Raw genomic sequence first — 24320 nt, forward strand, 5'->3', positions numbered from 1 at the left:
TGTGAAAAGTGAGAATTATAATATATGAAGCAAAACCAGTTCTTTCTCAACTTTGCTACATCTCTAGATGTTGACATTCTTCAAAATTAGCCTTTTCATTTGTAATGGATAGTCTGCTCTGTTGTCATTTATCTTAGGTTTCCAGCCACAGTTCCCAGGCCACCAAGGACTCTGGTGTTGGCCTAAAGTACACAGCCTCCACTCCTATTAGGAAACCACAGCCTGAGCGGCAGGATGGGAAAGAAGGCAGTGGGCCTCCACCTGCCTCAGGATACTGGGTGTATTCTCCCATCAGGAGTGGGTTACACAAATCATTCTCAAATAGAGGTAAGTTAAATCATATAAGGAGAGTTGCTGTTCTCATGCCCGTTTAGTAACCTTTTAGTGGTTTCCTGAAATCGCTACGACATAGTCCCAACTCCTTAGCTTGCTCTGTGAGGCCCTCTGTGCTTTGGTCTTGGCCAGTGACCTTGTCCTCTTGTCTCACCTCCCAGCACTCTCCCGCACGTCAGCCACACCCAACAACATGCCAGCTCCCTCAGACCTCAATGTCCTTTTTCTTCCTTCCTCTCCCAAACCTATTTCTACTCATCCAGGTCCCCGAACAACTCCTTTGAGGAGCCTTCCTCCACCCTGCCTCCCCTGGCGAACTGAGCGGCTTCTTAGCCTGTGCTCCTGGAGCATGGCAGCTTACACCCTTGAATCATGGCATTAATTGGCTCGACTAAAAAGAAGTGTTAGAGGTCTGGCTGCTAAAGCTCTGTGTGGAAGAGTCAGACCTGGGGTATCTCCTAGCTCTTTCACTAAGTAGCTGTATAATCCTAGGCAAATTAGTTAGCTGCTCTGAAATTGTTAATCTATAAAATGGGACTACCACCATCTGAGAATTTGTTCATTCAGGAACTATTTATTGACTGCCTGCTGTGTGCTAGGTTCTGTCATCAGTAATAAACAAACAGTTCCTGTTTGTAGGGGAGATAGGGAGAGCACCTTGGAGAGTGCTGTGTGTCGTGACAGAGATAAATGCTGAGAGCTGTGGGACCTCATAGCACATCTCTGTTGGGTTTTTATGGAGCATAAAGCAGGTTTCCAAATGGTTGCTGAATAAATGAATGAGTGAATGAATGAGTGAATGAATACAGAATAAAACAAACCAACAGATAGGCATAAGAAAAACTCAACGATCAGCCACTGAAAATAATTTGAATCCCTATTTTGACCTGCTTTTCAAAACTGCTTTTGAAATTTTTTACAAAATTTTATTGTCCCATTTCTGATATCTTGGCCTCAATGCTACTGTTTTCTGCTAAACGTGTTTACCTAGTAAGCCTTGGAGGTAAAACACTTTCTGTTTATTTCTTTCAAGATGCAGACAGTGGAGGAGATAGCCAGGAAGAGAGCGAGCCGGATGAGCAGGAGGCCGTCCCATTTGTGCCTCCTCCTGGTTACATGCTGTACACCGTGTTTCCTGATGGTTCTCCCGTGCCCCAGGGCATGGCCCTGTACGCACCACCTCCGCCCCTGCCCAACAATAGCCAGCCTCTCACCCCTGGCACTGTCGTTTATGGCCCACCTCCTGCTGGCGCCCCCATCGTGTATGGACCGCCTCCCCCCAACTTCTCCGTCCCCTTCATCCCTATGGGCGCGCTGCACTGCAACGTCCCGGAGCACCATAACTTAGTAAGTGGGAAGACGGGAGGCGCCTGTGCACACTGCGTCCGTGCGGGACTGAAAGGCTTATGTCCTTAACGAGTCGACCTTCTTATGCATGGGTTAGGTCCCAAAAGTCTGTTTGTAAGGCTGATGTTTAGAACTGAGTAAGCATTCTCATGTAAAATACTGTCCTGGGCAGGAGTTAGGGTACCAGACCAGTCTACAAACCTGGTTTAACTATTGTATAACAAAAATGCTTTCCGTCCAGCAAGGAACCATTTTTAGAAAGTTTATTATATACTTTTCTACTGACAAGCACTATATTAATTTGGATGTATAAGTATATTTATATACTAGTGCCTGTACTTACACACACGCATATATGCATATATGTGTATACACACATGTATGTGCTTGTACATACACAGGTATGAGCAGCATATAGCAAGGTTTTGATAGGGATCACCTCTGGGTGGTGAGATTTATTGATTCTTTCTGTCTCTTCATTGTTTTTAGCTGTATACACAACTTTGTATTGTGTTTTTCCCACTTAATGTTATGAGCATTTCCCCATGGTTTTACATCTGTTTTTTAACAGTATGATTGCACAACATTTCTTTGTTTATAGGCACTGTAGTTGACTTAACTGAGTGTAAATTGTTACTGTATTTTATATTCTTTTCCTAGGTTAGATTCCAAGAAATGATTACTTTATAATCATTAGCTTACTTCATAACTTTTTAGTTCTAAAGAATTCAAATGTATTACAAGCTCCTCCTTCAAACTCAAGACACCTGGAGCTCTATCTTTTTCATTTTCTTATTAGCAGATTGAGAAGACGCTAAAGGACTAGGACACCTGGGTTCCAGCCACCAGCCCCCTTTTCATAGGTCAGACTGATTTCCAGGGGACTGCGTATATTTACATACCGTGTTTCCCCGAAAATAAGACCCAGCCGGACAATCAGCTGTGATGCATCTTTTGGAGCAAAAATTAATGTAAGACCTGGTCTTATTTTACTATAATATAAGACTGGGTCTTATATAATATAATGTAAGCCCAGGTCTTATATAACATAACAACATAACATAACACAACACAACACAACATAACATAAATACCAGGTCTCATATAATATAATATAATGTAACGTATAAGACTGGGTCTTATATTAATTTTTGCTCCAAAAGACGCATTAGAGCTGATTGTCCGGCTAGGTCTTATTGTCGGGGAAACACGGTAGTTAAAAATGATAGTCATTCACATTATCTTGCAGTTTTTCAGTCCTCATTAAACATATAGCAATTCTATTGGTTCAGCATTTGATGATTTCTTAAGCTGGTTTTTATCTCCAATAGTAACTAGCTGTTTCTGTAGTTTCCCAGGTGCACTTTCATACCTCCTGATATTTGCACATTATTTCTTCAGCTTAGGTCTTTTCCATTTTATTTACTATTCAAAACCCAGGCAAAGCATCTCTTCCTGTGGGCAGCCTTCTCAGATCGCTCCTCTCCCATGTGCTGGGAGCAGAGAGAGACCTCTCTGTGTATCTCTTCTGCTAGATGCTGAACTCTGGAGGCAGAGATTATCCACAGGAGGTACTTGGTGAAAATGTATCAACCGTAGCTGGATTGACAGAAAAGTTAAAAGCTTTATTAGTCTACTAATTTCATCTATAGTATTAAATAATATGTGGAAAAAATGGCTCAATTTAATTTTTCTTTTTATATTGAAGCTTTAAAAGCTACCACCGTTTTCAGGTCAGATATACATACCACTTTAACCACAGTTAATTGCAGGAAAGAGGGAAAACACTGTGTGATGTTTCAGGGTTGCATTTTTTTCCCCCTCTGTTCAGGAGAATGAAGTTTCTAGATTAGAAGACATAATGCAGCATTTGAAATCAAAGAAACAGGAGAAGTGGACGAAAGCATCCAAGCGGCAATCTGAAAAAGAAATGGAACAACTGCATCACAATATTGATGATCTTTTGCAAGAGAAGAAAGACTTAGAGTATGAAATAGAAGAGTTACATAGAACCATCGAGAAACATCAACAGCGAAAGTAATTGTTGTTAGTCATTTTATTTTTATAATTAAGATGAATATAGTACTTGTTCATTAAGGTAACCTAAGTCAATGTTGTCCAACAGAATTTTCTGTGATCTTGAAAATGTTCTCATCTGTACTGTCCAAAACAATAGCCTCTAGCCACGTGCGGCTACTTAGCACATAAATGTGGCTAATGGAACTGAGGAAAGGAATTTAATTTAATAGCCACATGATGATTACCATATTGGACAGTGTAATCCCTAAATTCTCTTAGCCAATAATCCAGGTCAGCTCTTCTTGTAGTCTCTCCTGGAGAATGGCACAAGTATCCCTCCTCTCCAGTTACCTGGCTAAAAGCATGCCAAGTGTCTTCAACTCCTCCCTTTCCCTCACTCCTCCAGGCTTCCAGCTAGTCTCCAAGTCTTCCTGACTCTGTACCAACAGAGCTTCAAACTGGTCCCCTTCCAGCTAGTCTCCAAGTCTTCCTGACTCTGTACCAACAGAGCTTCAAACTGGTCCCCTTCTTTCATCTCCACTGGGTTTTAGTCAGTCTCATCCTCGCTCATCGCAGTAGCTTCCACACTGGCCTTCCTTGTCTGGTCTCTGTCTCTCTCTACCTCGACATGGCTGTAAGTCTCACTGTGCCACTCTCCCATGTGACTCTGTCCTGTCAGAATATACACCCCCTCCAGGATCTGAACCCTGCCCGTCTTTTTTATCCTTCTCTCCCACGCACAGTGTTTGTTCTGGCCTTACTTACTTTGCTCTGGTTTCCCCAGACACCATGTTTTCTTCTGCCTCCCCACCTTTGCACATATTGTCCTCTGCCTAAAATGTCTTTCCTACCCCCCTGCCTAACTCCGACCTGTCTTTTCAGATGAAGTTCAGGGATTCCATTACACAAAGTCTTTCTCATCTCAGGCTCCCCCAGTGTGGGATTGACAGCCTTGGGCTTAGTACTGTTTATCCCCTGCTGTAAGGAGCCTCCCCTGAGCCATAGCACCTGGTGTGGGGTCTGTTCAGGAATCAGTCTCTGCTGAGTGGGCCACTTAGGTAGAAGCTCATCTTCTGCAGTCGTTGATGAATTATGACAGTTGCCCAGCTTTTGTCATTTAAGTCAGACTCGCCCAAGCACCAGAGTTTGGGGGGGAGACCTGTGGAGGACACGGGTGAGTGAGATATGGTCTCTGCCTTCTAATAGACCTGGCAGGGAAAAGCAAGGACCACACCAACAGAAGATTGGGACTAGGTGTTTGAAGGTTTGGGGGACAGTTAGATCTATTATTTTTGTAGGTGTATGCGTATGTTGAGGGGTGTTTTTTTAAGGAGGATGGTAGGGCAGTGGAATAACTACTTCTTTTCCCAGATATGAAAGTATAATAAAGTATCATTTTAAGGAATTTGGTAACACAAAAACGTTCAAAGAAAAAGTAAAAATCATCTCTATGCCTTCATTTAAAGAGAATATATCAATGCATTTATTTTCATGTTTTTCTGTTACAGGTAGTCCGGTTTTCAAATAATTTTGACATGATAGCCTTGAGTTACCAAATCCTGTGTCATGCTTTTTGATTTGTTAGCTCTCATCGCCATAATTTTACTCTAGGAAAACAGACAAAATTAGGTGGTCTTTGGAGCAGCTGGGTATTGAAGGATAGTTTTGAGGGAATAGGTGATTATTGTAGCTGTGGTTTGATTTATTTTTATACCACAGAAGAATAGAAGTATCAACATTGTGTTGACTGAGAGCTAACAAAAAAATAATCTTTATATTAAAAAGGACAAATGAAGTGCATCATACATCATACGTATTATACACTTATTGTCAACAGTATGCCATGTTGAATAAAAAGGTAAACATAAAACTTGAACATAACCAAGTGTAGCTGTCTCTCCTACCCTTTCTCATATAAAGTTAGAAAATCATTGTGCATCTTTTTATCAGTTAGGCTACAAGTAGACACTTGTGTTGTCTACATTTAACATTTCTTAACGTATGTGTATATAATTTTTTTAGAGACTTCATTGATGGAGATGTGGAGAGTCTTATGAATGAACTAGAAATGGAAAAGTCACTCAAATACCATGAAGATATTGTAGATGAAATTGAGTGCATTGAGAAGACCCTTCTGAAACGTCGAGCAGAGCTCAGGGAAGCTGACCGACTGCTGGCCGAAGCTGAGAGTGAACTTTCATGCACAAAAGAGAAAGTATGTTCCGTGGTGGTTTGGGATGAGTCAGCATGAAGGATTAGAAAGGAAATATGATAAGAGCACAGTCGTCCAAGTCAGACAGCCCAGTTCCAGGCTGGACTCTGCTAGTCAAGTAGCTGTAAGAATCTGAGCAAGTCACTTAAGTCCCTAAGTTTTGCTTTCCTCATCCATAAATCCAGGCTAAGAACACCTAGGCTGTTCGGTCTGAATTACATGAAGTAGCATATTTAAAACTTTTGAAGTCATTAGTGCCTGTCACACGCCACTTCCTTATCTTGTTTGAGTCTTTTTAAAAATTATTTTAGCTTTGATATCTGTATTTGTTAAATAGGTCAATCTTATATTCTTATAAAGCAACAATGGACCTTACAGGACTCCTAGTCTTTGTTCTCTTAGTTGATAATATAAAATCAAATTGTTTTTGGTCTGAGATAGTATTCTTGAGACTACAACACAGAAGGAACTACCATTTATTGAGCCCCTACTATGGCCACACATTGGCTGTTTTAGAAATACCACTTTATTTAACCTTCCTGGCAACCCTGTAAGACGGTCATTAGCCCAGTTCACAGATATAGGTCATAGAGGCTGGTAAGTGGCCCAGGATCACACAGTTAAAGTTCTGTTTCACCAAGAGAGCTGTTTTAGTCAGATGAGAATTCCAAGATAAAATCCAGTACCCACATGAAGCACCTCAGGAACTACTGTTTTTATACTGTTATTTCAACAGGCATTGATTTAAATGAATAGAAATCTATTACCCAAGAACTGAAATGAAGGCATTATTAAAGAAATTTTGTGTGTAATGGCTTTAATAAGAATGGAAAAATATCCTCTTCTCTTTTCAGATGAGCAGTTCCTTCTATTCCATGTTAGATTACTGTGAGAGAAAATAGATGTAAGCAGGGCTAGAGAAAAATTTATCGCTGGTGCATAAAAGAAAATTGATGATCCCGGTTGTAGGCAGAGATAGTAAGTGAACTGGGGCTAATAAGCTCTTCCCTCTTCATCCTCCCAAAATGACTCAAGGAGGCAGCTTGAGCTTGCTAAGGAGGAAGAGGGAGGGAGGAAGTGCTGCATTTTGTAAGGAATGTGCCAGACATGTTAAAACCTGACATAGAAGGAGATTAAAAAAAACTGTTAATACTTTGGAACTGTGGCATTCTGGAATGTGTAATGAGTTTTGTCCAATGCGTTGCTGATGAAACTGACAGAAACCAGCCTTCTGAAATGGAAAGAAGTAAAGTGAAGAAATATCTAGCTCTTCGGGAGCTTGCCAGCCTTTTTGTATCCACATGGGATATTTGATAGACTAGTTTAACATACAGATGCGTCTGACTTTAGTGCAACTGCAAAACTTGAGTTTTTAGCTGAAGATGAGTCACTGCCCAAGCAAGCGCCAACCAAACTCTATTTTTGGACCTTTGATGACATTGTTTTAAGCCTCTTGTTTTAGACAGAAAAAGAAACCAAGTTAATAAGTAAAAAAAAATTACTGTTTTTGCCAAATCTTGTATAGGAATATTTTTGAAATACTTCAAAAGTATTTAATATTTGTGTTTCTCAGCCACAGTTAAATCATCTTGAGATGAAAGAGGTTTTACTTAACGTGATAAATATCTAGAGAGTACAGCCAGAATCTCTGTTTGGAGGGAATATTGGTAAAATCACTTCACTGCCACTTAATTGGGTAGATATTTTTAATTGAAAAAAAAAACGTATAACAATATTACTGATTATTTTTTAAATAGTATCATACAGGCCCACCACCCTCAAATGATTATTTTATTTTTGGGTAGCCTTTCTGTCTTTGTTGACACAGATAGTTTTACATAGTTGCTCTTACAGTGCTTATGTCAGTTTAAATTTATCTTTTTTTCAGTCAACATAATATCATTAACATTCTCCCATGTTGCTACATTGTCATCCTATTTTAAAGGCTATGCAGTATTCCATTATGTTGACGCATTATCACTTGCTGAATCTATTATTTGTCCTCTTACATTATTTCAGTATGCAGTGAGCATTCTTTACTTCTGAATTCTTTTCTGAGAATTGGAGAGTCAAAGTGAATGAGCATTTTTATTAGTAATACTTCTGTATTGCCTTGTTGTTTTCTGAGAGTTATACCAATCTACACTACCAATAGCTGTGAGAGAGTATTGTAACTGAACTGCTTTTAAAGACAGTTTCTTTTCTAGACAAAAAATACTGTTGAAAAGTTCACTGATGCCAAGAGAAATTTACTGCAAACCGAGAAAGATGCTGAGGAATTAGAAAGGAGAGCTCAGGAAACTGCTATTAACCTTGTCAAAGCCGACCAGCAGCTCAGGTAGGTGGGATTCCCTCAGCCATTGATGTATTAGGTGAGATGAATGAGAAACTTGGTTCTAAGAGGATGGTAATTGCCTTATGACAAATAATGCATGTAAAGTCTAAGTAAGGGTCTGGAGGGATAATCAGATGTGTTTTAGATTGCTCCAGGCTGACACAAAGGATTTGGAGCAGCACAAAATCGAGCAAGAAGAAATCTTGAAAGAAATAAACAAAGTTGTTGCAGCAAAAGATTCAGACTTCCAGTGTCTAAACAAGAAGAAGGAAATACTGACCGAAGAGTAAGTACAATGGCTGCTGTAAGGCCTCTAGGGGCTTGTGCTGGAAGACGGCTCTTGGGGTCGAGTCTCCCTTTGGACCTGCTCTAGTCCTGCATGCTTTGTAGGCTGCAGAAGCTACAAAAAGACATCGAGACCGCGGAACGCAATGAGGATGACCACCTGCAGGTCCTCAAAGAGTCCGAGACCCTCCTGCAGGCCAAGAGAGTGGAGCTGGAGAAGCTGAGAAGCCAGGTATGGCAGACACCTGAAAAACCAGTTCACGTTGTTTTGAAACCTACATAACATGTAATACACGTTTGATTGTAGAAAAGACTGGAAGATACAAAATTAAGTATAAAGCATAAATGGGGCTATATATCCACAATATATTATTGAGTAAAATAAGTAACTCTCCGAACAGAATATACTGAGATCATTTATGTTAAATGTGTTTGCGAACACTTAACTTGTGTTTGTATTTTTAGTCTATACAAAAGTATGAAAGTGGTCATCTAATAAGGGGGGTTGTGAGGATTTTCCATTTTCTTCCCTTTGCATGTCTGCATTTTCTGCTTTTTTGTAAACAAATATATGTTGCCCTTAAAATTGTAACTAATTTTTAAATTTAAAAAATGAAAAAAATTTAAATCTCTGCCTAACTTCCATTGCCATGATAGTTGTCAAATGGAATAAAGTATAGATATGAAAGTTCTTTGAAAAACCATGACCTTAGGGATAATCATTATTATCCTGTTGTTTTCCTGTGATCTGAGTGATTTTATGTACGTGAGCTCAAGGTCTTTATTAGGCATTTCATGTCTGTGCCCCCAGCTTGGCCCTCCTGACTTGCAGCTAGGGTAATACCGTGTTTCCCTGAAAATAAGACCTAACCGGAAAATAAGTCCTAGCTTGAGTTCAGGATGATATCCCCTGAACATAAGCCCTAATGCATCTTTTGGAGCAGAAATTAATATAAGACTCGGTCTTATTTGTGGGGAAACACGGTAGAACTGGGCTAGCTCCTAATTTCTACCCAGAACCTTTAGCTGGACTGACTATTCTCCATGTGAGCACTGAAAGCTGCATGGCCTTTGTCAAGCTTTGCATTCTTCCTTTTCTGTAATGCAGGTGACAGCTCAGCAGCAGGAGATGGCCATCTTGGACAGACAGTTAGGGCATAAAAAGGAGGAGGTGCAGCTACTCCAGGGAAGCATGGTCCAGGCCAAAGCTGACCTCCGAGAAGCGCTGAGGCTGGGAGAGACTGAAGTAGCTGAGAAGTGCAGTCACATAAGGGTATGTCTTTCATGGGGTTTTTTTAAGAGTCCTAGGATAGTGGTAGAGGTTTATTTTGAGATATTTTCATATCTCGTATTTCATATGAGATATTTTGAGATATTTCCCACCAAATGCAAATAATAAATTCCTGACGCTTGACCTCTCCATAACATCGGTTTGGTGATACATTATGTATCCAGGCTGTGGCTGCCATCTGTAGCCCCTCGCCCTCCATAATGTTTTCTGGCTGTGTCCAAGGTTTTCTCTGTCTATGCTGTTATTATAGCATCTCTCCTCCAGGAACCCCTTCTGGAAAACGTCTAGATCTTATCCATATTTCACGGCCCAACCTCACGCTAACAAGACTTCCCTGACTTCCTTTACCCTGGAAGGAGTTTCTGTCTCTTCTGAGTTTGGTAGCTCTGCACGTTTCCTAGGGCATCTTAGCCTTTTCGTGATCATGTTCATGTTTCCCGCCTTCCTTCCCCACAAGACCTAAGCCCCTTGAGGGCAGGAGATGTATGTGTATCAGCCTTTTTTCTCTACACCATATTGCTTTGTACATAGGAAATATTGCATATACATATTAAACGAAGACAGTCTGTTACTTTCTTCTGTTACACAGAAATATATTAGTGTAAAATACAGTGCTGTTCTTGACATGAGGCAAAAATGAGCTTGTTTCCAAATTAGAATTTCTGTGAAATCAGACAGTTAATAACCGAACTGATATTAATTTCCATTCATAATTTGGGGGGGGGTTGACTTTTTTCTTGTTTTGTTGCACAGGAAGTAAAATCTCTTCTGGAAGAATTGAGTTTTCAGAAAGGAGAACTGAATGTACAGATTAGTGAAAAAAAAACTCAACTTATACTTATAAAGCAGGAAATTGAAAAAGAGGAAGAAAATCTTCAGGTAGTTTTAGGGCAAATGTCTAAACATAAAACTGGTAAGTTTAAAGGAAAATAATCATACAAAGTCTGAGGTTGGAAATGTCTGTATTCTAGGTCACAGAAAAAATACAAATGGTCAAATAGACTTCTTTTAAAGTTTAACCTCATTCCTAACAAGCAAATAAAAACAGATTATAAAAGGAATATGATCTTTTCTGCCATTCAAATTGATAACGTTTATTTAAAAGCAAAATAATCATATTGATTGCTGACCAAGGTGCGGTGAGAAAAGTCCTTATAGGCTGTTGATTGAAGTATAAAATTGGAACACTCTCCCAGTGTTTCAAGTATCTTAAAATTCACACCTGTTGAACCATTTAGCCATTTCTGTTACAGTTTTCTAGAGACGGCAAGCATTTGTATGCATGTCATAACAATATTTATTTATTTTAAGAAAAGTAAGCTTTTATTTCCTTGTTTCACAAATTAAGCTGGCTTAGTTGGTGACGTGCAGCAATATTTATGACAAAATTTAGAAACATATGACCAACTTAAAGCCATATTGTTAACACTTAATGACATACAAAAATACTGATGAAAGTGAAAAAAAATAGGTAAATACAGAATATGGACCCAATTTATTTTAAAATGTGTGTGTGTATGTATGTGTGTGCTGGGAGCAAATACATCACAATGCTATTGCAGTAGTGATCATTGGGTAGTGGGATGATGGTGGGGGTTTGGTTTTCTCCTTTCTACTTTGTTGTTTTAAATTTTCCATAGTGAGCAAATATTTTTATAATCAGTAAAAGAGTTAATGTTTAAAAATTTATATTTCAAAGGACAAAAAATTGTTATATAAATCTTGACTTACACATTTTAAAGTTTTTCCTATTTTTATTAAAATTCTTTTAGGTGGGTAAATACTTTTAGAACTAGATCTTTATTAATGGTTTTATTAAAATGTTTTGTTAAAATTAATGCTTAGCAATACTTTTAAAGATTTTTTCATTAAAAATACAATTAATTAGCTACACTAATTCTCAACAAATATTTTTTTATTATCTATTAATTGTTTCTTGTATCAGTCAACAACATTATTTTCTGTTTCATTTTGTAAATCCTTCCAAGTTCATTTAATAGCATGGACCATGCTTTGTTTCTGTTAGAACTGAAAAATATTCTGGACATGTTGCAACTTGAAAACAATGAGCTACAAGGTTTGAAGCTACAACATGATCAAAAAATGTCTGAGTTAGAGAAGACTCAGGTTGAAGTGCTAGAGGTAATAAAGAAAGCTGTTTTACCCTTAACCAAACTGCAGTCTTTGTCTCCTAGCATGTTTGAGTTCTCTTTTATTTGATTTAGGAGAAACTGGAGTTAGAGAATTTGCAGCAGACAGCCCTGCAACAGAAAGGGGAAATAGAGAGGCAGAAACAGCTCCTCGAGAGGGACAAACGGGAAATAGAGCGAATGACTGCTGAGACCCGAGCATTACAATCATGTGTTGAGTCTTTGTGCAAAGAAAAGCAAGCTCTTGAAGAGAAATGTGACGTCTGGGACAAGAAGTTGGCACAAACCAGACGGTGAGAGCAGGAACAAATAAACTTGCAAGATCATGTCTTGAAAGCTAAAACATTATAAACACACTATTTAAAAAATTGGAAAATAGAGAAAAGGAAAAAAAAAATACCCCACAAACTCAGTAACGCAATGCCAATCACCAGTAGCATTTTGGGGTGAGTTTCCTTTTAGGGTTTTTTCCCCTAAAGCAATTTTGTAAATAACCTGTTGTGGTTTTTTAAGTAAAATAATACATGCTGGAAGATACAAATGAATGGAGATACATACATACCTTGTTTGTGGGTAGGAAGATAATGTTAAGATTCGGTTCTCTTCAGATTGATATATAGGTTCAAATTAATCATAATCCAAATTCCAACAGGCTTTTAAAATATGAATTAGCAGTCTGGTTCTAAAATTCATGTGGAAATATAAAGGACCTAGAATAGAATCTAAAACTTTTTAGCTGTGACACGAAAACAACTTTGAAAAAGAACAAAAGTTTAGGGCTAACGCTACCTGATTTCAAGTCTTAGTGTACAGCTATGATACTCAAAACACCGTGGTACTGGTATGAAGATAAAGAAATACATCAATGGCACAAAGTACAGAAGTAAACTCACAAATATGAGGATAACCGATTTTGACAAAGATGCAAAACCATCTTTTTCAGTAGAGAAAAGATGATCTTTTCAAAAAATACCACTGAAACAATTCCATATCCAAAATAAAAACAAATGAACTTCAGTGCATACCTCACACTATATGTAAAACTTAAAATGGACCATAAACTTAAAAGTAAAACCTAAATGTAAAATTCTTAGGAGAAAACATAGATAAAAAGCTTTTGTAACCTTGGTTTAGGCAAAATTTTTTAGATATGACACCAAAAGCATGACCATAAAATACTAAATTGATAAAATTGGACTTCATCAAAACTTAAAACTTCTGCTTCTCAAAAGACGCTGTTAAGATAATGAACAGAAGTGTCACAGACGAGAAAAATCTTTACGACAATGTATCTGATAAGGTACTTGTACCGAGTATGTATATATATATTATATATATATATAAAATAGAAAACAACCCAATTTTCAAATGGGCAAAAGATTTGAATGTATATTTCACGTAAGAAATATGGGTGACAAATAAGCACATAAAAAGATGCGCAGCACCATTAACCGTTAGGAAAATGCAAATTAAAAGCACAATGAGATATCATTACACACCTACTAGAATGGCTAAAACTAAAGACTGACCACACCAAATGTTAGCGAGGAACTTTCACACACAGTTGGTGGGAATGTCAAATGTTAGTAAGATTACTCTGGAAAATAGTTTGGCAGTTACTTAAAAATTCAAATATATACCTGCCTGAAGATCTAGCAGTTCCACTCCTACGTATCTACTCATGAGATATGAAAGCATATGTCCATACAAAGATTGTACACCAGTGTTCATAGCAGTTTTTATTTGCAGTAGCCAAAAACTGGAAACAACCTAAATGTCCAGCAGCTGGTGAGTAGACAAATTATAGTATATCCATACGGTGGGATACTGCTCAGTACTCACGAGGGCTGGAGTCAATACACACAACAACATAGATGAATCTCACAGTAATAATTCTCAGTGAAAGAAGCCAGACAAGTCCATACTCTGTGATTCCATTTATGTAAAAGAAGGCATGCTCATGCGTGTCTGGTGTTGGACAAATCCTATTATACATACAATTATATTTCCTGCTTTTGCACTTGTCAGAAGTTAGAGATCCAAGTTAATCACTCACATTTTTGGAATTCTGGGTGCTAGTCATGTTTTTATTCCTGATTTTTATAAAACTTCAATGTAGTGAATTAACTTTTTGAAAAATGTCCTATTTGGAAAGCTGAAAATAAGATTTCTTTTGAAAATGAGTTGAAGAGCTTTAAATTTTTTAGGCTGTGTAATCATTCAGACTCCATAACTGCCTGGTGAAAGCGAAACATTGTCCTGCAGTTGTCGCTTGTGTGCACTTGAACATCTTGTATTTGGCAATCTGACTGTTCTGTGCTGGGATGGCAGGGTTGCAGCAGCTACAGAAGAGAGCAGCAAAATGGAGCGATCAAACCTGGAAAAGCTGGAATTGGGTGTCAGAAAACTGCAGCGGGAACTAGACCAACTGAACCAAGACAAGTTCTCACTGCATGAAGACATAGCAGCAATGCAGCAGCAGCTACGAGGTACGAGGCAGCATGGCGGGGACCATGTGACTTCCTCCTTCTGTTAGTCTTCTTGAATGGTTTGAGTTTCCTTATTTCAGAAATAAATCATGCCAAGGGGCATGGGGTTTCTTTTAGAAGTTACAAAAATGTACTAAAATTAGGTCGTGGTGATGTTTGAACAAATCTGTGAATATACTAAAAGCCACTGAATTGTATGGGTGAAATACATGGTCTATATATTACATCTCAAAGCTGTTTTCTTAAAAAAAACTAAAGAACAATCTGAAAACAGGAAAAAGATGAAATAAAAATTACTATCGACCTCACCCCTCAGAGATAATTTCTGTTTACAGTTTGGCGAATATCTTTCCAGATTTTTCCTAGGGATGTGTGTTTGCATAGTTTCAAAAAGGAAAAACAAAGATGCAAATAATATCTTTATTATCAAATCTTTATAACTATTCATGATTATTTAGGAGAAGTCACTAGGTGATTCTAGCTAATGTACTTATTGAGCACCTACTATGTCTTAGACCTTATACAAGTATTTTATATGCATTTTCTCATTTAATTGTTATCACATTTTCATGAGATTAAAAATATTGTTTTACCCATTTACGGATGAGGCAACTTAAGCTTAGTTTCCTTGTCACTTAAGAGAGAAGTGACCTGCTCAAGCTCACACAGCTAGTAAGTGACAAAACCAGTATAGGTATAAAATTTATTCCCAAACTGTCTTCCTGAAAGGTTGTACCAAATTTACATTTCTACCAGCAATGTTGAAGGTACCTGATTTTAAACCATACACCTCATCAGCACTAGGTATTGTTTTTACCAAAAAAAAAAAAAATTGTGAGGTTTTGAACATGGAAGTCTTTAAACACCTGGGCTCCAAGCCCACATCTGGGTTGCACATGTACCCCTCTCTTTTATGGCCTTGAATTAGGTGGTGTGATGTGGTCATACATTTAACAGAAAATACATTTAAATTCACTTCCACTCTACTGCGGGGGCGAGCTGATGGGAATCTGGAAAATGCATACATATGCATTTCTTATGTCAATGTTATTGCTGTAGAAAAACGAGAAGCACTAAACTCACTCCAGGAGGAACTGGCTGATGTCCAAGACCATGTGAACCTAACAAAACAGGTAAGCCTAATATGTAATCTTCTAGCATATCCTGAAGGCAGGCAGAGAATTGGGTGAAATATCAGATAAAGTAGACCGGTTCCTTTTCACACCAGCAGGTGCCATAGGGCTATTTACGTAACACAAACAACATATACAAAAAATGTTGATGCAGAGCAGTGATTTTCTGATTTATTTTAGCCCTAGAACTCTTGATTCAAACAGTGTTTTACTCAAAGTTGGTAAATAAGGTGGTGGCTAGAGCTGAGCCCAACCCCTCAGCAACCATCTCTTCTCTGTGGCACAGATGAGACCTCCAGAGGCTGGGCTTAGATGTGATCACTCCCTGAGCTGCAGAGTAACGGCCAGATCTGGGCCTCCATCTTGTCAGATACTGAATATCGCATAGAGTGAATTCTTGACTCTTGTGCTTCTGATGATCTACTTAAAGCTAATTTAGTGTTGTCCTGTGAGAATAGTGCTGTCATTTGAGTTTCAGAGAACCTCAAGTTCTGGGCCTGTTTCCACCATGTGAGTTAGGATTTGGGGTTGGAGTAGACTCCTCCATCTACCTTTAGGAGTTTGTGTTTCTAAGATGTATGAAACTTAAAATCAAAATAGTCTATCTTTTAAAAAGTCTTACATGGGTTCTTATGAATGTTCTGTGTTGTTAGAAATATGGTAACCTGTTCAAAAATGCTCAATGTGGGTTCCTTGAAGAAAGAAATATGTATTTATTGTTTTCTGAGTTTTTTAACCTGTATACATACTTCAAATGGTAGCAAAACTATGACTCTAGGTTCATTTTCAATAAGAATTAACCTTATTCACAGCTTTTTAAAATCTTCTCAGCAAGGCTGTGAGGTGGGTGTTGTTTATACCTTCTTTGGTGACAAGGCAACTAAAGCCCAGAGGAACTGAATCTCTTGCTGAGGTTCTGACATCTTCTGTCTACTTATTTTTTTAGGTACTAAAAAGAGGAAAGCCAATGATTGAGTTCTGGGGACCTTTGTATAAGTTTGCTGAGATAAAAACGGATATGGAACTTTTATGCTTCTCATTTTGTCAGACTGAGTAGATTCTGGAGTGGCGCTAGCCACCTCTAGTAAAGATGGCCCTGTTAGTAGTTTCAATGTATTCTCTCACCTGAAGGACCTGCTCCAGGCCACCGTGCAAAAGGACGCACGGCTCAGTGAACAGTCCCGGCTCCAGAAGGACATCAGCGAGTGGATACAGAAGCTTGAAGACTGCCGGAAAGAAGGGGAGACAAAACAGCAGCAGCTCCAAGTGCTCCAGAATGAGATTGAGGAAAACAAGGCCAAACTAACCCAACAAGACGTGGTACTTCACATTCATGATTTTACATAAGAGGAAACACTTTGTCACTTGTGTGCACCTTTTTCCCTGGCAGAAACCTGCTGAGAACTACCTTGCCCTGGGCAGTTCCTTAGCCTCCTTTAACTGCCCTGTGTAAGCAGAAGGGATTGGACACCAACTCTGTCTCCCTTGGTATTAATATTTGTGGACCGTTAAGGCCTTAGAAAGCCTTACATCGGTCCTGTGAAGAACCTTGATGGCCAGGTGCCATTTACTGCTTAAATCCCCTTCTCACATGTTGGCCAAATTGTTTTCCAGGACCTCTTTGATCACCTTTGTAAAGGGAACTTACTGCCTGTCATGTGGGCTGTTTCCTACTTTCTGTTGAACTGGAATCTGTCTAGTGTCCATGCAAGTTCCCTCATCTGGGACACTGTTTGTTACTTTATGACTAACTGAGGTTGTTCTCTATTAAGATGCTTCAAAAACTCCAGAAAGAGAGAGAAAGTGAAGAAAAAAAGTTAGAAGCCAGTAAAGTGACACTGAAGGAGCAGCAGCAGCAGTTGGCAAAGGAACTAACAGACGAGAAAAGCAAACTGGACCAGGTGGTCACAAAGCTGTTGGTGGCTGAGGAGCGTGTCAGGACCCTGCAGGAGGAGGAGAGGTGGGGTGAGGCCCTCGAGAAGACGCTCTCCCAAACCAGTATGTATTCTGGGACATCACTCTGTAGGGGTGGGGTGGGCGCTCTGCTGCTTGTCTTGTAAAGTGTGTAAAGGAGACCCAGCCATAGCCATAGCCCAGGAAGGAGGCCGGAGAAGCACAGCAGGAAGTAAGGCACCCATTTGATCCTCCTGCAAAAGATGAGGAAGCAGTTATGTGTATGGTGACGGCATTTGCTCCTAAGACTGACTGTTAAGTCTTTTTACTTGACATCTTGCCTTCTTTGAGAATGTTCTGCCAAGAAAGTGGGGCAGTAAGGCGAAGAAGTGCCAAAACGTGCTCCAAAGACTTTCTGTGAAGTACATTATTTATGAGTTTGGGGACCAATTACCCATTTTATCTCAACCAGTGAGAAAAAAACATTAACACTTTTCTATCCAAATTTGACAGTAACAAATTTCTGTCATATTTGACAAATACCAAAATACAGGTATTTGCCTTTGGGTCTGTCTGTTCTCTCTTGAGTCATATGCACATGCATTTGACATGGGAATCCAAGGTAAATGATTGTTCTAACATCAGTAAGTGATTTTTTTCTTTCATAGGCTGCAGGGTTTAATAATGCTCAGAAAATGCCCCCCGAGATAACTCAGTGGACTGGGGGATCTGAAAGGGTTATTTTTTCTTTTTCTCTGGGAGTTCTTGATAGAACCAGACCCAACCTTTCATTATGAAGATGAAACTTAACAAATATGCTGAGTGTGGCAATGCCAGAGGTGTCAAAGCGAAATTTGGGTAGGGTGTTACTCTAAAGAGTTTGATCAGAAACATTTGTAATTTATGAGCATTAGAAATTGCATGATTTACTTATAAGCATTATTTAGTAGCATTATTTCTAGAGTACTCACGATGTACTAGATGTTTGCACACATGATTCCCATTGAACACGAGGAGAGGTTCCCCCTGTAACATCAGGCTCGGACGCTCCAAGTCCTGTGTTCTTTCCACGGCACCGCCTCCCATGAAGGAAGAAGGATGGCACGCCCTCCTTTATTAAAATCCAGGTTTATAAAAAACACTTCGGCAGTGCATTCCATGTTTCCTGCACCTCAAGATTGGTGCTGTTTTTAGTCAAAGACTTAAGGAAGACAGCAGCTATCACTTTGGAATCAGGCCCTCCAGGAACAAATTCTGTCAAGAGGCATCCTTATGCCTAAAAGAGGCTCCTTTTTCTGGAGCTCTGATGTGGTCAGGGGAGACTTGAAAGACTCAGTGACGAGGAGTGGGTGGCATGTCACGCAGTCTGCCCACAGCAAGCCCGGGGCCTCTGGCTAAACTACGAAAAATGCTCGTTTCAGAACAACAGCTTTCAGAACGGGAGCAGCAATTAATGGAAAAATCAAATGAGCTGCTGGCTCTCCAGAAAGAGATGGACTCTCTGAGGGCAGACTTCAGCCTCTTGCGGAACCAGTTCTTGGCCGAAAGAAAGAAAGCTGAGAAACAGGTTCTCAGCCTGAAGGAAGCACTTAAGATCCAGCGGAGCCAGCTGGAGAAAAACCTTCTTGTGAGTTCCTACCGCCCATGCTTTTTTTTGAGGAAATGATGCGTTTAAATGTTTACACTAAAACAGTACTTCAAATGTAGACAAAACATTACCTGGCAACCCAGTCTCTATCGCCCTGTTGTTTTTGGAGTGTTTATGCATAATTTTTTCTTGATCCTGATGGCAGGTTTTGCCCGAGTTGGGCTCCAGCCCCAGAGGAGCTCTGGCTAGCTGGCTGGAAAGATTGTCACGTGAACAGACAGTGTCAGCACAAAGCAGAGAGGACTCCTGGCTAGCAAACCTCTGCTTACCCCTCCACGGTGGGCGGAGGGGGCTTGGGAGAAAGAAGGCTTCTGAAGACATATTTACACAGCTGCAGTCAGTGCTCCCAGATTTTTCTCATCCTGCCCCTTTTGGTCAACATTAGCTTTTAAGTAATCATTACCTGAAATCCAGGAAGGCCAATGTAGCATGCTTTTATCCCTGAAATGAATTTTGGGAGCTGATACTCAGATGAGTTCTAAACAGTTTATGGTGGATGGGGCAGATGGGCAGCAGTAGGGACTGTCACAGGAATGGATGTTTCTAAGCCCCTCTGGAGGAATTCATGGAGCCCTGTTGTGGAATGGAACTTGCCAACCATGTGTGTTTTCCAAAAGATGATACCCTTCCAACTGGTGATAGGCAACGTGATTGCAAAGACAGCATGCGAATGGCTAGGTCTTAGGCCTCCCAATACCCTGTGATGATGGGGAGCGTTGTTCCCATTTTGCAGATAACTAATGGAGGCTCAGAAAGGGAAAGTAACTTATCATCAACAGTGATGTTGCAGATCTAAGATTCAGACTTTGGACTAATAGGCTGACCACGTATGTACTCCAGCTGTACCACAGCTGCTGATAAGGCAGGTAGAATCACCCCCATGTTACAGCTAGAGAAGTTGCCCAGATGAGAAACGGTTAGAACCAGTGAGTGTGTAAGCCAACAACGACACCTCCATGTGCTGGAGACAAGAGACCTTTTCCTCCCCCTGTGCTAGGAACAAAAGCAGGAGAACAGCTGCATGCAGAAGGAAATGGCAACAATCGAACAGGTGGCCCAGGACAATCACGACCGGGCCCGGCGCCTGATGAAGGAGCTCAACCAGATGCAGCATGAGTACACGGAGCTCAAGAAACAGGTGTGTCCAGGACAGAGCAGTCTCGGGAGGCACACCCACTCCCCGTGGGATCAGGCCAATTTCAGTTCTTCAGTAGTTCTTTCAGAGGAGTATATCTTTTTGGAAATGTGAAAGTGCTGAGTGCTGCAATAGAGCCATTGTGACAGCAGTGAGAGCTGTTCACTGCTCAGACCGGGCGAGTCTAATCCTAGATGTCCCTGCTGTCCCTTAGTCGGTGTCAGCATCTGGGCCACCCTGCACACTCTAGTCAGGCTGCTGTGGCCACTCGGCTGACCTGCCACACTTTGTCCTTTGGATGATTCCATGCGGCCATTCAGTTTCATCTGTGCCTCCACTCCCACCCCATACACACCCACTTTGGTTAAAAAACAAAAACAAACAAACAAACAAACCTGTTTTATTTAAATGCCCCAAGCCTCTGCAAAGTTGTAAAGGCAGCTAGCAGTGGGCACGACTCTACTGTCCTCACTCAGCTCTTTGTGGAGAGAGCCACGTAGAGGAATCTCGGGTATTACACATAGCCTGCAGCACCTGTGGGAACCTCGGGAGGCCCAAACCACCAGATTCTTCACCTATAAAATGAAAACATTTGACCAGGTCATTTCTAAGACCGAGCATTAACATTTATAATCTAGATCACTTGTGATTTGTTTCAGTAAATGGCTATTTTCTTCTTTGGGATTTAATTATTGTAGTTGCCATTTATTGGGTACCACTCAGGTGCTTCTTAAAAATTCTCACCTAGTTCTCACATTTTTGAATACAAGGTATTATCTTAATGTATAAATGAGGTAACAGAGGTTCAGCAGTTAGCTAACTTGTCCTGAGTCATACTGGTCATGTTTACTGGCAATGAGATTGGAATCCAGCTCCGTCTAACTCCAGAGAGACTGACTTCTGTAGAGTAATACACCTCCAGGGAGCACTGTGCCCACGCTTTTCTAAATGGAAGTTGCTCTAGTCAAAATGCCAGTAAAATTGTTTACTTGGTAGCTGAGAGATACTTCAGTAATTGAAAAATCCTAAGTTTTTGACATTTTGTAGATCTTTAAATTCACGACACATTAAACCATTCCAAGTAAGTCTCAGACTTTACCGGTGGTATTTGACTCTCACTCTTTAGATGGCAAACCAAAAAGATTTGGAGAGAAGACAAATGGAAATCAGTGAAGCAATGAGGACACTTAAATCTGAGGTGAAAGGTGAAATCAGAACCAGCCTGAAGAATCTCAACCAGTTTCTTCCAGAACTACCAGAAGATCTGGAAGCTATTTTGGAAAGGAACGAAAACCTAGGAGGAGGGTTGGAAAGCTTGAAAGAGAACTTGCCATTCACCGTGAGTGAGAGGCCGTCACCTTTTGAAGAAAAACTGAATATTTCCCAGGTTCACATAATGGTAAGGGTTTATCCCGCTGTTCCCTGGGCTCTGTAAAAGGATAATTTGGTTCCCACCTTCCCCCAGTAAGCTGAAAAACAGGCTTGAGGGTATGGAGGGTAAGAGGAGGGTGAGGGTGGCTGGTTACTGATGGTGGTGTTGGCTGACCCTTTGATGTTTCCCTTTGCCTCGGAAAAAGGATGAACACTGGCGTGGAGAAGCACTGCGAGAGAAACTGCGTCACCGTGAAGATCGACTCAAGGTTGCCCTCTTAAAAATCCCTACGTAGTGTGAGATACTCGGCATACTCAGGACAGTGGGGAAGTGGCTTGCGTTCACACATGGCTGTCACACTGGCTCTATCGCAGCACTCCCGCTGTTGTAGAGTACACGGTCAAAGCTCAGAGAGTTTGGCCTCACACAGTAAATGGTGGGCTCGGTATTCAAAACCACAAGCTCTGGTGCTAAGCCCATGTTCTTTAACCTGTGGAATGCTGCTTTGCCTCAACTAAAACTGACAGAACCTCAACATTTGGGACAGGAAACAGATACAGCGATAAACACTATGCTCACAGGCCAGTGGTTGCGGGAAAGATTGGGAATACTGGACAGGAGGCGTGGGTGTCAGATAAGTTGTTGGGCTCAGAACGTGTTGAGTCTGAAGGGAAGCATGTCTGCTGTAGGCAGCTGAAAATAGGAGTCTAGGAGTTAGTGGTCAGTGTTGACATCAAGATTGGGGCTTAGGAGTCGAGGTGGGAGTTGGAAGAAGAGAGTGAGGTAGAATAAGAGGACAGAATGCATCTTTGGAGAACAGCAGTTATACAGCGTGGCGGAGAGGCAGCCATGCGCCGAATGAGGGAGTGGAGGCCTTGACCTCCCGTAGCCTCCGGACACGTGCGGCTTTTATGTGTATTCATTATAATGAAATCAGGTTAAAAATTCAGTTCTTCAGTTGCCACATTTCAAGCTGTCAGTAGCCATGTGTGACTACTCTTATTGGAAAGCAGAGAGCAAACATTCCCGTCACAGAAAGTTCTGTTGGACAGAGCTGCTGTACACTTGGAGGGAATCACTTCAAAGGTACAGCACTGGGCAGAGCCAGAAAGTGGTCTGGGGTTGAGACGAAACTCCCTGGGAGAGACACTGCAGATAGCAGGTGTAAACCAGCCTTCTCCTGAGAGATGAGGCAGCAATTTCATGAGGGGCTGGGGTGCGGGAATCGTGTGTTGTTCAGTGGGGAGACCAGGCTGAGAAAAGGCCCCTCTGACAGCACAGATGTAAATGTGGACGTGCACCGAGAGGGGCACGCACCTCATGGACTAGGAGTTTAGGACAAGAGGTTTTTCAGTAGCCATTCCTACTTTATGATAGATTGGCCTATCGAATGTTCCACTGAGTAACAGTTCTGGTACATTTCTTCCGTGTAAAGCCCCAAATTTCACCATAACACTTTCAGGCCCAACTGCGACACTGTATGTCCAAGCAAGCGGAAGTTTTAATCAAAGGGAAGCGGCAGACAGAGGGCACGTTACACAGCTTGAGGAGACAAGTTGACGCTTTAGGGGAATTGGTCACCAGCTCCTCTGTGGATTCCACATTGTCCCCCATGGAGTCGTCCCTCGCAGATGACTGCCAGCTTGGACCAAGCCAGGTAAGAGGAAGCTCTTCACAAGGTCTGATCTGTACGTGGAAAGGACCTGACAGCTCTGGTGTACACCATCTAGAGGAGACTCAGAAGGACAAAAATGCCACCTTCAAATTGCTGGAAAACTTGTCTTGAGAAAGACATGTTTTTTCGTGGTTCCTGGGAAAACTGGAACCATCTAGTTGGTAGATGTAGAAAGAGGATAAACTGATGGCTTAGGAAACAGACTAGAACTGGAGACTGGGACGTAGTTAATTCTACCGTTAATGTCCTTTACTTCTGGATTTCCTCATTCTCTGTGGGGTCAGTATAAAGAGACGAGACCTGTGAGGCGGGTGTAAGTCCTAGCTTAGTCTGTCCGGCCCCGTATCCTGTGGACAGATGACAGACTGTGCCGTTACTCCTCAGCAAGAGTTGGAACGCAGACCTCTTAACCAGGGTCTGTAAGAAAACCCGGACTTTCACAACAAAGGTTTTCTGTGTGACCTAGATAAGGTTGATACTCATTTAGGGGGAACGTGACATATACTCCTGGATAGGTGGTAGGACTACCAATAGCAACACAGTAGTACTGTCAGAGACAGGTAACGGCTACCATTTCTGAGAGCCTACTGTGTGCATGTACTAAATCCTTTATATGTATTAGCTCATTCCGTTTTTACATCCTGAAGTTAGGGTTATCCCTTTATACAGATAAGGAAATTGTATAAAATGAGAAATGACATCAAGGTCACAGCAAAAGACAAAACCAGGATTTAGGGGCTAATCTATCATCACCACAGAACAGTGTATTATAGGTATGGTTGAGCCACAAGGAACATTCAAGGACAGTTGCCTCTGTAATAATAGGCAGCATTATGCTACTGTATTATGCTGATTATGCTACTGTAATAATCAGTAGCAGAGCCAAGGTTTAAATATGATTACCTTCAAACCTTCTGTGGTAGGACCCAAGTCGGGTACTGAGGCCCAGGGCAGGCCTTAAGGAAGCGTCAGGGGCACTGGGCATTGCAAAGGAGGTGGCTTT

At 40.8% G+C, this 24320-nt stretch overlaps 1 protein-coding gene across 5 annotated transcripts in view; it reads left to right on the top strand.

The window, feature by feature from the left end:
* CNTRL (centriolin) overlaps nt 1-24320 on the top strand; it is a 75680-nt gene that overhangs the window by 50385 nt on the left and 975 nt on the right. For all 5 annotated transcript variants that reach the window (XM_033122137.1, XM_033122139.1, XM_033122138.1 and 2 more), the window contains 20 exons: nt 138-327; nt 1367-1680; nt 3512-3717; nt 5722-5914; nt 8119-8249; nt 8392-8532; nt 8637-8763; nt 9640-9804; nt 10576-10735; nt 11849-11964; nt 12048-12265; nt 14304-14461; nt 15521-15594; nt 16726-16914; nt 17367-17592; nt 18909-19114; nt 20133-20273; nt 21397-21669; nt 21848-21910; nt 23105-23299. In XM_033122137.1, the coding sequence (XP_032978028.1) occupies nt 138-327; nt 1367-1680; nt 3512-3717; nt 5722-5914; nt 8119-8249; nt 8392-8532; nt 8637-8763; nt 9640-9804; nt 10576-10735; nt 11849-11964; nt 12048-12265; nt 14304-14461; nt 15521-15594; nt 16726-16914; nt 17367-17592; nt 18909-19114; nt 20133-20273; nt 21397-21669; nt 21848-21910; nt 23105-23299 (3486 nt within the window). The remainder of the gene's footprint in view (nt 1-137; nt 328-1366; nt 1681-3511; nt 3718-5721; nt 5915-8118; nt 8250-8391; nt 8533-8636; nt 8764-9639; nt 9805-10575; nt 10736-11848; nt 11965-12047; nt 12266-14303; nt 14462-15520; nt 15595-16725; nt 16915-17366; nt 17593-18908; nt 19115-20132; nt 20274-21396; nt 21670-21847; nt 21911-23104; nt 23300-24320) is intronic.

Source organism: Rhinolophus ferrumequinum, chromosome 12, assembly GCF_004115265.2.
Source record: "Rhinolophus ferrumequinum isolate MPI-CBG mRhiFer1 chromosome 12, mRhiFer1_v1.p, whole genome shotgun sequence".
In the NCBI taxonomy this organism is placed as follows: domain Eukaryota; kingdom Metazoa; phylum Chordata; class Mammalia; order Chiroptera; family Rhinolophidae; genus Rhinolophus; species Rhinolophus ferrumequinum.